This window comes from Pristiophorus japonicus, chromosome 6 (genome assembly GCF_044704955.1).
Source record: "Pristiophorus japonicus isolate sPriJap1 chromosome 6, sPriJap1.hap1, whole genome shotgun sequence".
NCBI classification, from domain to species: Eukaryota; Metazoa; Chordata; class Chondrichthyes; family Pristiophoridae; genus Pristiophorus; species Pristiophorus japonicus.
In genome coordinates, this window is record NC_091982.1 from 221,478,660 (window position 1) to 221,491,973 (window position 13,314).

A 13,314-nucleotide genomic window follows, 5' to 3' on the forward strand; every position below is an offset into this window, starting at 1 on the left:
GTTTACAAGGCAGTTCTAGTAAATGATTCTCTGATCTGCATTGACCGGAGTGGGTAGATTAGGAATGAGAAGAGAGAGATTTCCTTTACATTCACACAATTGAGTGGGTGAGTGAGGATACAATGAGTAAGAAAGAGATTTGAAAACAAGAGAGCAATAGAAAAAGAGATAGACATGAAGAGACAAAGAGATAGGAAAAGAGGGAGATAGAAAGAGTGCCAGAGATAGAAAAGATGATAAAGGGAGAAAAAAAGCACACACCTCAGAGGAAACCTTGTAAATTCAAACACAACATTAAACTGAATGAAGTTTAGTGAACCATTAATTGGAGAAAGACAGACTGAGACATCTAACAAATCAAATTAGTTTTCAATCAAGGAGCAATATATATGGACAAGTCACTGCTAGTAAAAAATGACATATAAACTATTTGCACAGAATGTCTTATTTCTTGTAACATTTTAAAAGGTGACCATGTTACTGTCTCCACTGATATTATGAACAGGTTTAGACATTATAATAAAGGGGTTAGAGGCTGTAGAGATCCTCCGACTTTAGTCAACATCGCTCCTTTCTTCTTTGTCTCCAGTCACGTGCTGAGGTTCTTCACTGCACTTTCTTAAAGACTTGTTTACTTGTTACATCTCCAACTCGCATTTCCTGGAAGGGGGTGAAGACAGAAATGAGAAAATAAAAGAGAGTTAAAATTAATTGATTTCTATTGTGTTCCTAACACAGATGAGGCTGCACACAGGGAGGTTAAAGTAACAGGGACCTCAGTCTTTATTAAGACACTCCAGAGTAAGGAACAGAGCTTAGGGGCCAGCTTATATACAGTGCTCCCAAGGGATGCTGGGATCCCTTGGGACTTCAGGGGATGAGCTCCCTGGTGGCGGAACATGGGAGTGCATGCTTTACAGATACACAACAATTTCTTTAAGCATTTATAAAATCTACTTGGAAGATCATTCGGTCTAGGATATTACATATACTTTTTAACAATAGTATTTTGGGGTGCTCCCTAATTGGCCAGAGAACAAATTCACTGCATGATGTCTATATTGGGGTGAACATGTCTATATTTCTGAAACCAAATCCAGGGGTTTGGGGCGGGAGCACAGAAAAGGATGGAAAATGTAGGTTGCATAGCGTAGTTAGGCAAATTTTTTTCGGAGCCCCCATCTTAACAGTTGCACGTATACACTATGAATGCAAAACAAATGTGCATATAATTACTGCAGATGTGACATCACACTATTGAAGCACATTCAGATACCATTTATAAATAATACAATAACATTCTTCAGGAACGGCAATTTTTCATACCCACTGTTTAAAAGGCCTATTCAGAAAATGTCTTTATTCACATCACTGCCCAAGTCATTTATTGCCCTGGCACAGTGAGGGAAAAAGGTCTTCCTGTCACAATAGCTGGGGAAGAGGGGAACAGAGATGGTTGAGGGAGTGGTTACCATGCTGCTTGCCTATAGCATTATTATAATGGAAAAGGGATGCAGCAGTTCCCCTATCCTCAGACATAAAGACAACCCCTTCTATATACACATACACACAGAGCCATGTTTTCGCCTCCGACTGGCACTGTTCTTATAGCACTCAATGAGACTGAGGTATCAAGCCCTGTCTCCCGAGTTACAGAGACATACACTAAAACCCTTCCACTCCAAGCATTAACGCACCTACAGTGTTACCTGTCTCCGGGTTCCAGCTTACACAGAAAATACGGCCATCGCACATCCCACGCAAACACAGCTGCGCTCACCCCATCCCACTCTGTTCTTACATTGGACCAAACCAAATCTAATCCGGTCAATGCAATTCAGCAACAACAAATGGGCAGAGAATCTGTCAATCAACAGAGGGTTCAGTTGATTGGTCCAGCTCTGAGTCCCTGAATGCGGGCACAAAATTATGTGAGCTGCAATTAGGCTGAATGGATCATATTTGAATAAAATGGCAGCTAAGGTATTCGGATGTCAAGTTTCATGAACCGGTGATTCATCCAGGGACATTGTTTGCCTGGACACACAGTACTTCATCTGGGGAGTGTCCCTGGAAAACAGGGATGTATGGTCACCCTAGTCTATATCAGGCGGATCTAGGATCTGTGCTGGCCTTGCATCCCACTGTAGGTAGCAAAGCTTCAGACAAGGCAATGGAATACTGAAATTGGGAACTACAAGAGTCTGGCCTTGCACAGATGATGCCAGATTCTTTTAGATAGAATAAGATACATGAACAATAAGGATCTGGTATTGAACCATATGGTTCATGTGGGTCTTAGGTTTGGTCCCTACTCTATGCATAGTTATCTTATCTAATTACAATAAGCCTCAGTTTCCTTTGATGGGATGAGGAAAGGGAAAGAAAACCAGTCAGTATACTCACTCCTAATCATTATCCAGGCAAAGCGGATGTGGGACAACCGAGCAGCTGATCCCTTCACCTACCTGGTGTCAATGGGCAGCCTCTGAGCTGTATGATTTCCCACCACCTCCGACCTGTGAAGTCAGCCAGTGGGATTTAAATCATATCCAGGGAATTAAAATAGTTCTGGCTTTCTTTCTGGAGCAGTGGATGAGTTTCCAACTCACCTCATTGCCCACCCATCCAAATTCAGGCCTCGGTACTGATGTTATAATTTGCACCTGATCCATGCTGTGACCTTCAAAAAGCTGCATCATTGTTTTTACATTTGATATCTCAAAATACATTTTAAATATCTCCATTTTCATCCCGTTCCTCCTGAAACAAGTGGTTAATGCCAGCAGCACTTGGATACCATGTTCATGGGCCTTTTCATTATAGAAACATAGAAAATAGGTGCAGGAGCAGGCCATTCAGCCCTTCTAGCCTGCACCGCCATTCAATGAGTTCATGGCTGAACATGAAACTTCAGTACCCCCTTCCTGCTTTCTCGCCATACCCCTTGATCCCCCGAGTAGTAAGGACTTCATCTAACTCCCTTTTGAATATATTTAGTGAATTGGCCCCAACCACTTTCTGTGGCAGAGAATTCCACAGGTTCACCACTCTCTGGGTGAAGAAGTCTCTCCTCATCTCGGTCCTAAATGGCTTACCCCTTATCCTTAGACTGTGACCCCTGGTTCTGGACTTCCCCAACATTGGGAACATTCTTCCTGCATCTAACCTGTCTAAACCCGTCAGGATTTTAAACGTTTCTATGAGGTCCCCTCTCATTCTTCTGAACTCCAGTGAATACAAGCCCAGTTGATCCAGTCTTTCTTGATAGGTCAGTCCCACCATCCCGGGAATCAGTCTGGTGAATCTTCACTGCACTCCCTCAATAGCAAGAATGTCCTTCCTCAAGTTAGGAGACCAAAATTGTACACAATACTCCAGGTGTGGCCTCACCAAGGCCCTGTACAACTGTAGCAACACCTCCCTGCCCCTGTACTCAAATCCCCTCGCTATGAAGGCCAACATGCCATTTGCTTTCTTAACCGCCTGCTGTACCTGCAAGCCAACCTTCTGCAATGACTGATGTACCATGACACCCAGGTCTCGTTGCACCTCCCCTTTGCCTAATCTGTCACCATTCAGATAATAGTCTGTCTCTCTGTTTTTACCACCAAAGTGGATAACCTCACATTTATCCACATTATACTTCATCTGCCATGCATTTGCCCACTCACCTAACCTATCCAAGTCACTCTGCAGCCTCATAGCATCCTCCTCGCAGCTCACACTGCCACCCAACTTAGTATCATCCGCAAATTTGGAGATACTACATTTAATCCCCTCGTCTAAATCATTAATGTACAATGTAAACAGCTGGGGCCCCAGCACAGAACCTTGCGGTACCCCACTAGTCACTGCCTGCCATTCTGAAAAGTACCCATTTACTCCTACTCTTTGCTTCCTGTCTGACAACCAGTTCTCAATCCACGTCAGCACACTACCCCCAATCCCATGTGCTTTAATTTTGCACATTAATCTCTTGTGTGGGACCTTGTCGAAAGCCTTCTGAAAGTCCAAATATACCACATCAACTGGTTCTCCTTTGTCCACTTTACTGGAAACATCCTCAAAGAATTCCAGAAGATTTGTCAAACATGATTTCCCCTTCACAAATCCATGCTGACTTGGACCTATCATGTCACCATTTTCCAAATGCGCTGCTATGACATCCTTAATAATTGATTCCATCACTTTACCCACTACTGATGTCAGGCTGACCGGTCTATAATTCACTGTTTTCTCTCTCCCTCCTTTTTTAAAAAGTGGGGTTACATTGGCTACCCTCCACTCGATAGGAACTGATTCAGAGTCAATGGAATGTTGGAAAATGACTGTCAATGCATCCGCTATTTCCAAGGCCACCTCCTTAAGTACTCTGGGATGCAGTCCATCAGGCCCTGGGGATTTATCGGCCTTCAATCCCATCAATTTCCCCAACACAATTTCCCGACTAATAAAGATTTCCCTCAGTTCCTCCTCCCTACTAGACCCTCTGACCCCTTTTATATCCGGAAGGTTGTTTGTGTCCTCCTTAGTGAATACTGAACCAAAGTACTTGTTCAATTGGTCTGCCATTTCTTTGTTCCCCGTTATGACTTCTCCTGATTCTGACTGCAGGGGACCTACGTTTGTCTTTACTAACCTTTTTCTCTTTACATACCTATAGAAACTTTTGCAATCCACCTTAATGTTCCCTGCAAGCTTCTTCTTGTACTCCATTTTCCCTGCCCTAATCAAACCCTTTGTCCTCCTCTGCTGAGTTCTAAATTTCTCCCAGTCCCCAGGTTCGCTGCTATTTCTGGCCAATTTGTATGCCACTTCCTTGGCTTTAATACTATCCCTGATTTCCCTAGATAGCCACGGTTGAGCCACCTTCCCTTTTTTATTTTTACGCCAGACAGGAATGTACAATTGTTGTAATTCATCCATGCGGTCTCTAAATGTCTGCCATTGCCCATCCACAGTCAACCCCTTAAGTATCATTCGCCAATCTATCCTAGCCAATTCACGCCTCATACCTTCAAAGTTACCCTTCTTTAAGTTCTGGACCATGGTCTCTGAATTAACTGTTTCATTCTCCATCCTAATGCAGAATTCCACCATATTATGGTCACTCTTCCCCAAGGGGCCTCGCACAATGAGATTGCTAATTAGTCCTCTCTCATTACACAACACCCAGTGGAATTGGGACAGTGATTGTTGGTAGGCTGTTTATCCGATGGACTGAGACTGAACCTATGCTCACTCAGTATCCATGGATGCAGAGTTCCAGATGCAATGTGTTCCTTCTGGCCCCATAGGGAAAATACAAAAAAAACGTACCTGTTTGTGCTTCCTCTGGCCCCAGGTCCTCTTCCCAATGTCTTTATCTACTAGGAGAGCTGCAGTGGCTTCCCTGCTCATACCCATCGGTTAAAATTGCAGTCAGATCTCAATGACATCAGTAGGACCCAACATGTATATGTAAAGAAGGACCCTGCCAGCTTTGGGCGGGTGTCCTTGCTGGCTACTCAGTAGGGCAGGTTAACATTCAGAAGAGCGAGTTCCTGGCGGTTTTCCGGTGCGTAAGTAACATGGGCGATTTTAACCGCCCATCCATCTTGTTTCCGCCTGGCGGGTAAGGTTAAAATTGCCTTCTCTACATTTTCCATTCAGGTATCTGCTAAATCCCTGTGTTTTTGACCATGTAATGTTCATTTCAATTTATTAGGTCACAATTTGATCAGACTTAAAAACACTTAACTGTCTATTTGCAAATGCCGCCATTTTTACAATTGCCAAGCCTAAGACTTTTCGTTTGGATTTACTAAATTCAATGTTTGCAAATGCATGTTTACTTCAGAGTGAACCCGTTTATGCATCCAAACAGCTACCATTAAAGTTTACTAACTAAATAATATCCACCTCTGGGATTAGAATACTGGGTTTATTTACCAATTCAGATTCCTGTGCGTGTTTGGCCAATCAATGGGTTAAAAGAGCAATGGCTTTATATGTAAAATGTCGTGTTGACAGACAATGTGTCATTTGCCCGTTACTCATGCCACTCTTGGGTCAGCAACTGGGAATTATGCCAGAGTATTGCAGGTAAACTTATTGTGATCATTTTATTTCTAACATAAAAGAGAAAGAAACACCTGTCTGTGTGGATGAAGAGATGCAACATGTTACAAATGACTAGTCTGTGAGCAGGTTTGCCTTTAACCAAATACAGATTTATTTGTTTGAATGTTTAAGGTTCCTAATTAATTTTGCAGGAAGCAGATCTTCTGCAAGATCCATTGTATAATCTGGAAAAGCAGAAACCAGGCGAGGTTGGAAGGGGGAGTGAAGAGACAGCAGTACCATGAAGTTTGACTCCTATAATAAAACCATATCAGATTCATTAATGATTTAGCCATAGCTGATAACATCTGTTCCAATTGAGATTAATCTCAAACCAGTATTACTGTTTTGGCTGAACTGGCATTATCTAGGTTGATTACAAAATGCTCACCTAGTCAGTTGCATTCTGTTTCTGTGAATCTTTACTAGCAAGTCTTCGGTGATAAGATAACTACTGACTGCACTTCCTTTGTATTTTCCTCCTTATGTAACATATATAATATATGTCAGGAGTTAAACTTCCTATCTCTGGATATCAACAACACTGATAAATTGCAAGAGGTTTACACAGAATATTTGCACCTATTGATGAGATTAGTGATGCAATTCCCTCCCTGTATTCTAGACATTATACAACAGCTACTAATATTAATGGGATCCTTGTGTATGAAATATTACATGTGATGAGTTTCAAACAGCAAAAGTAAATTGTAATTACTTTCAAAAATACAAATACTCCAAAAATATAAATAGCACCACATTATCTACCAACAAATGACATACCAGGTGTAGTTCATCACCCTCTATCCAGTGAGTCCATCCTCGACCCTGTTTCTCTCCTTTCTGTACACACACAAGTCTATCCCCATCCCAATTCACTGTGGTCTAAAATGGAAAAAAAAAACAATGTCAAATCCACATAACAAAAACTAAGATTCAAAACAGGTTTCAGATTTGTGCTTGATTTTTTGATTGGCCATGATGTCATTTGTCCTTATTAATCTAATGACTTATTTCAGGAGCACTTTTCATAGATTTCATAGTTCTGCTTGCCAGTTGTAGCCCCAATTACAGAGTTGTGAAAAGCCACTCTCCCATAATCATCTGAAATGCTCAATATTGGACTTATTTTAATTCATCTAATAATCAGTCATCATTTTCGTATGCAGTGTTCAGAGTTATAGTTTAGCTCCATGAAATGAGTGAAACATGAGTGGCCAATTCCATGGATTGTTCTCCATCCTGCAAAATTAATGAGGTACCTTAAGTCCTATGAGAAGTCCTCATGCCTGTATTTCAGTAAGTCTTTTGTGCAAGATCATCAGAAACTTTTCAATCAGACATTTTCAACATTTTCTTAATTTTTCCTGAAATTTCCACACCAACTGTCCAACAAAGCATGGTTTTTAGAGTTAAAATATCTGGTGCAATCATTAACATGTGATATGTAAAATCTTGAAGTTTGTGTTGATAATAAGTACTGATAATGAATTCTTTAAAATCAGATTTTCAAATAATTAATTAAAATGAAAAAAAAATACAATGTGTGTGTATAATAGTAGAAGAGACACCCTGAACTGAAGGATTTGTAATTGGCCATATGGTCTTAGAATTCAGGACTTCAGCTTTAACAAGCAAAAAGCAAATCGGCTCCTATCAGAAAGATTCAAAGTAGGAACCTGCTTGATGCAATGGACAAGACAATGTCCTTTGATGTTTGGGTCCAGCCAAGACTTGGAAGTCTTTTTTTTATAGCTTTAAGAGTCCCAAGTGAGCAGTATTAATGTAATTCCTTTGTGAGTGCAAGTCCAGATCTCAAAACAATTGAAAATTCAAAACTAAATGGATGCTCAGATAGGACATAAGGATGACTAGTGTAGAAATGGAAAAATGACACTGGTGCAGTAAGGAGGTATTCTTGTAAGGCTGGGGGTCACAATGCATGAGGGTGGGGGATTCCCTCTGTGCACCATGCACAACAAAGTCATAAACCTAGTAGAATATAAGGGCCCAGAAATTTCTGCCTCCCGGGTCCATACGGAGTGCCAACGGATCCGGGAAGGCATCGCTAAAGCCGGTTTTCAGCGCACAATGCGCATGCACTGAAGAGCGGCTTTTTGGATCCGTCAAGCTGGAGCTTGACAGATGATCCACAGATCGGGAGCGAGGACATTTGCTTGGGCAAGATTGCAGGATTTATGCATATCTTGCCCAGCAAATGTCCTCAAATTCTTGCGCCTGATAAAAGCAGGAGCACAGCCTACTTTTACAAGCGCAAGTGTTTAAAAACATACATAAACATAATAAAATTAAATTAAATAAACACATTTTATTAAAAACTCTATCCACTAAGGTAAGTTTATTTTTAACCCGAATTACAAAACTTAAAAAAAAAATCAGAAAAATATTGTTTTTTTCTAAGGCATTTATTAACTTTAATTTCAATTAATTTTAATTATGTGAGGTCAGTTTTTTATTTTTTATTAATGTGTGTGTTTGTTTTTCTTCCCCATTAATAGCAATGAGAACTCATAGATACGGAGTTCTCATTGCTATTAATGGGAAAGCTGTGGAATACAGTACCTGATTAGCTGAGCAGTCACACGTGACTGCATCTTCTGCGTGGGAACCCTATGGAGGGGAGCGCGCTTCGCAGCGCGGGAAGAGAAGGCCTCCCCAATGGAATCCAGGGCGCCTCCTAGACCAGATAGATCCATAAACTTCTCCAGTCGGAGGCAATTGCCCACGGGAAGCCTCCGACTGGACTTTCCAGGCCAAGCTTTACTCTGCCACCAACTCACCTAATCTGAGAGAGTCTGACCTGACATTAGCTGCAGAAGGTGAGAGGGTTTCATTCTCCAACATCCTTCACTTTAATGAGGACCAAAATATAAATCAATTTGAAAACAAAAGCTATAGTCAAAGTACCACACAACTTTTTCATCACTAGCAACTCCAACACCTATTGCTCAAATTACAATTAATAGGTCATAGAGCTGGCAAATTGGTAGCTCTATGCTGCTACCATTGGTTTAGACACACAATTGCATACACATCTACAGCTACTACTTCAAGAAGATCCTGCATTTATATAGCACCTTTCCCAAACTCACAATGTCTCAAAGCTTTTTACAGCAAATTAATTACTTCTGTTGTCACTTTTGTAATGTAGGGAAAGCTGGCAACCAATTTGTGAACAGCAAGTTCCCACAAACGGCAATGAAATAAATGACCAATTAAACTGTTGTGGTGGCCCTTGCCATTGGACCAAGACCTTACTCTGTCAAGTCCGTGTGGTATAGATCTGTAAAGAGAAAAAGGTTAGAAAAGACAAACGTAGGTCCCCTGCAGTCAGAATCAGGGGAAGTCATAACGGGGAACAAAGAAATGGCTGACAAATTGAACAAGTACTTTGGTTCGGTATTCATTAAGGAGGACACAAACAACCTTCCGGATATAAAAGGGGTCAGAGGGTCTAGTAAGGAGGAGGAACTGAGGGAAATCCTTATTAGTCGCGAAATTGTGTTGGGGAAATTGATAGGATTGAAGGCCAATAAATCCCCAGGGCCTGATGGACTGCATCCCAGAGTACTTAAGGAGGTGGCCTTGGAAATAGCGGATGCATTGACAGTCATTTTCCAACATTCCATTGACTCTGGATCAGTTCCTATCAAGTGGAGGGTAGCCAATGTAACTCCACTTTTTAAAAAAGGAGGGAGAGAGAAAACAGGGAATTATAGACCGGTCAGCCTGACCTCAGTAGTGGGTAAAATGATGGAATCAATTATTAAGGATGTCATAGCAGCGCATTTGGAAAAAGGTGACATGATAGGTCCAAGTCAGCATGGATTTGTGAAAGGGAAATCATGCTTGACAAATCTTATGGAATTTTTTGAGGATGTTTCCAGTAAAGTGGACAAGGGAAAACCAGTTGATGTGGTATATTTGGACTTTCAGAAGGCTTTCGACAAGGTCCCACACAAGAGATTAATGTGCAAAGTTAAAGCACATGGGATTGGGGGTTGTGTGCTGATGTGGATTGAGAACTGGTTGTCAGACAGGAAGCAAAGAGTAGGAGTAAATGGGTACTTTTCAGAATGGCAGGCAGTGACTAGTGGGGTACCGCAAGGTTCTGTGCTGGGGCCCCAGCTGTTTACATTGTACATTAATGATTTAGACGAGGGGATTAAATGTAGTATCTCCAAATTTGCGGATGACACTAAGTTGGGTGGCAGTGTGAGCTGCGAGGAGGATGCTATGAGGCTGCAGAGTTACTTGGGAAAATGCATGGCAGATGAAGTATAATGTGGATAAATGTGAGGTTATCCACTTTGGTGGTAAAAACAGAGAGACAGACTATTATCTGAATGATGACAGATTAGGAAAAGGGGAGGTGCAACGAGACCTGGGTGTCATGGTACATCAGTCATTGAAGGTTGGCATGCAGGTACAGCAGGCGGATAAGAAAGCAAATGGCATGTTGGCCTTCATAGCGAGGGAATTTGAGTACAGGGGCAGGGAGGTGTTGCTACAGTTGTACAGGGCCTTGGTGAGGCCACACCTGGAGTATTGTGTACAGTTTTGGTCTCCTAACTTGAGGAAGGACATTCTTGCTATTGAGGGAGTGCAGCGAAGATTCACCAGACTGATTCCCGGGATGGTGGGACTGACCTATCAAGAAAGACTGGATCAACTGGGCTTGTATTCACTGGAGTTCAGAAGAATGAGAGGGGACCTCATAGAAACGTTTAAAATTCTGATGGGTTTAGACAGGTTAGATGCAGGAAGAATGTTCCCAATGTTGGGGAAGTCCAGAACCAGGGGTCACAGTCTAAGGATAAGGGGTAAGCCATTTAGGACCGAGATGAGGAGAAACTTCTTCACCCAGAGAGTGGTGAACCTGTGCAATTCTCTACCACAGGAAGTAGTTGAGGCCAATTCACTAAATATATTCAAAAGGGAGATAGATGAAGTCCTTACTACTAGGGGGATCAAGGGGTATGGCGAGAAAACAGGAAGTGGGTACTGAAGTTGCATGTTCAACCATGAACTCATTGAATGGCAGTGCAGGCTAGAAGGGCTGAATGGCCTACTCCTGCACCTATTTTCTATGTTTCTATGTCTATGTTTCTATGTAGCTGGCGTGCAACGGCCATCCCATGTTAAAATAATTCACGCACAGGCATCTTCCACCCTTTAAAATGAAGTTCAGGACCTGGAGCATCAGGCTGGCATTGGTCTCATCAGTCACCTTAGAACCCATTTTAGTGTGGACGCAAGTCACCCTCGACTCAGGGGGACTGCCTAAGAATAAGAGCGGTCACCACCAGGACACCGAGAAAACGCTGCATTTCTTCAAAAAGTGCCACAGGATCTTTTAAGTCCACCCGAGAGGGCAGATGGGTCCTTGGTTTAATGTCTCAATACCGCAACTACACGCCATTCAATGTAAGTCAACGGTGAGGCAGACAGTGAAATGGCGTCTTCGCGAAGCTAATGGCAGAGTGGCGCAACTCGGACAGCAACTTCTGGATATTGGCATTTAACGGAGCATCTGCCCCTCGCCTGAAGTTGCTGTACCATTTACGCATAAATAACGTGAGCGCTATTAGGTTCACCGTTATTTTGACAGCAATGTCTGGCCCATCTGTCTGGAACCTTACTTAGACAGAACACTTGCATCGATTGCGAGTTCGACCCGATACAGATTAGTTCGCTCGATGCAACACAAAATGCCATTGCCCCCACACCATTGATTGGTCTGGGCTTAGTTTTGGCAATATTTCTTATTCACAATAGTAATATCCAAATCTATCCTGATCAGAAGATTAATAGGATCCTTTTAGATCTTGTGACACGGTGGCTGCACAATACTTACCATACATTTGCGATCATCTATTCCGGATAAGTCCTCAGGAAACTCCTTGCCAATATCGAACTCCATGAGATAATTACGGAGGCTGCTGATGGTTTTAATGATGACATGGTCTCCCTTCTGAGCAATGTCCTTGTCTGGCTTCAGCAACACCGCAATTTTCCGCAAAGCAACGTTTACATCTGTACAAATAGCAGAAAATAAAACTATTTGTGTTCAACTAAAACAAGACGACACATTGAGTATAGCACTGCACAGTATTGGGTGAACATTGTATATTACATAGAGAATTTCATTTCAATTATCATTCTCTCGCAGATATCTATTCCATTTGTAATACTGTTAATACAGTATTACAAATAGGCTCCGTTTACTTTGCACCGGATCTGGCATGCCGTATAATACTTGTACTGGCATTCGGTAATCGCAATAAAAGTTCCGATCCGAGTTCCTGCATGAAGTTGTCTGATCTTCTGCAAGTATTTGCTGGCGCTCAGTGCTGAATTTGTATCAATGAAAGACTTGCATTTATATTGCACCTTCCACGACCTCGGGACGCCCCAAAGCGCTTCACACTTTTGAAGTGTACTGTGGCTTTAATGTGTTTTTAATAAATATCAGCAACAACTTACTTATAAGAGATAAAGGCCCACTTAAATTGTCTGCACCCTAAAGTACACACAGCACATCTCAACATACAGGAGAATATTCATATTATTGAAAAATTGCAATGATTCGAATTTTGCCATCTTACTGTTAATTCTCAAAGCATCAGTTTAAATATTGTGTCAGCCACTGAATACAAAGCTATAAAGTTCTGGTTGAACAGACAATAATGATCGGGTTTTACCTAGCGCTTTCAGGTACTCTTCAAAGTTCTCATTAGTTATCATTTTCCAGTATCCGCTGAAATCAGTTGGCATCGTTAAATCTTCAGAAACAGAAGAGCTGGTGCTCGGGCCTTCGCAGATCGGTCCTCACTGAGTTCGAACACACGTGGAGCCTGCTGTCCAACGCTCTTTATCAGCCTGCCTGTAACACTGTGAGCTGTTTGATCCGATTAATTGGAGAATGCGGCCATGAATTTTCAGGCCAGGCGCAGAAATCTCTTTAGCTGAAATTAGTGGTGCTTAGTAAGTAACCGTTTATTATAGTCTTCAGTGTCTCAGAATCGATTCAGATCATGCTTTGATTTTTTTTCTCTCTTGAAAATAGAATATTTCCGGTTATGGACTGAGGATTCTGGATGAACCAGTAGATTATAAAACAGGTGGCTTGCATACATCTTCATTGCAAGATGAGAGATACATCCGTGCCGGGTGTCCTTGGAGATG

General features: G+C 41.9%; 1 protein-coding gene across 1 annotated transcript; it reads right to left on the reverse strand.

Annotated features, from left to right (window-relative positions):
- Window positions 1-513: 513 nt before the first annotated feature.
- rbp1.1 (retinol binding protein 1, cellular, tandem duplicate 1) lies at window positions 514-12,903 on the reverse strand. Its single transcript, XM_070883624.1, has 4 exons — window positions 12,831-12,903; window positions 11,984-12,162; window positions 6,889-6,990; window positions 514-660 (listed from the first exon to the last, which is right to left on the reverse strand). The coding sequence occupies exons 1-4, from the start codon at window positions 12,901-12,903 to the stop codon at window positions 607-609; spliced, it is 408 nt and encodes a 135-aa protein (XP_070739725.1). The 3' UTR covers window positions 514-606.
- Between the last annotated feature and the right edge of the window lie 411 nt (window positions 12,904-13,314).

Bases quoted from the DNA above. Each gene is read 5' to 3' on its own strand.
- rbp1.1 (XM_070883624.1), bottom strand. From the start codon at position 12,903: ATGCCAACTGATTTCAGCGGATACTGGAAAATGATAACTAATGAGAAC. The intron at 6,991-11,983 runs GTAAGTATTGTG...TTTCCATTTTAG, and splicing joins TAGATGATCGCAAATGTATG to ACCACAGTGAATTGGGATGG. The intron at 661-6,888 runs GTATGTCATTTG...ACCCCCTTCCAG, and splicing joins AGGGTGATGAACTACACCTG to GAAATGCGAGTTGGAGATGT.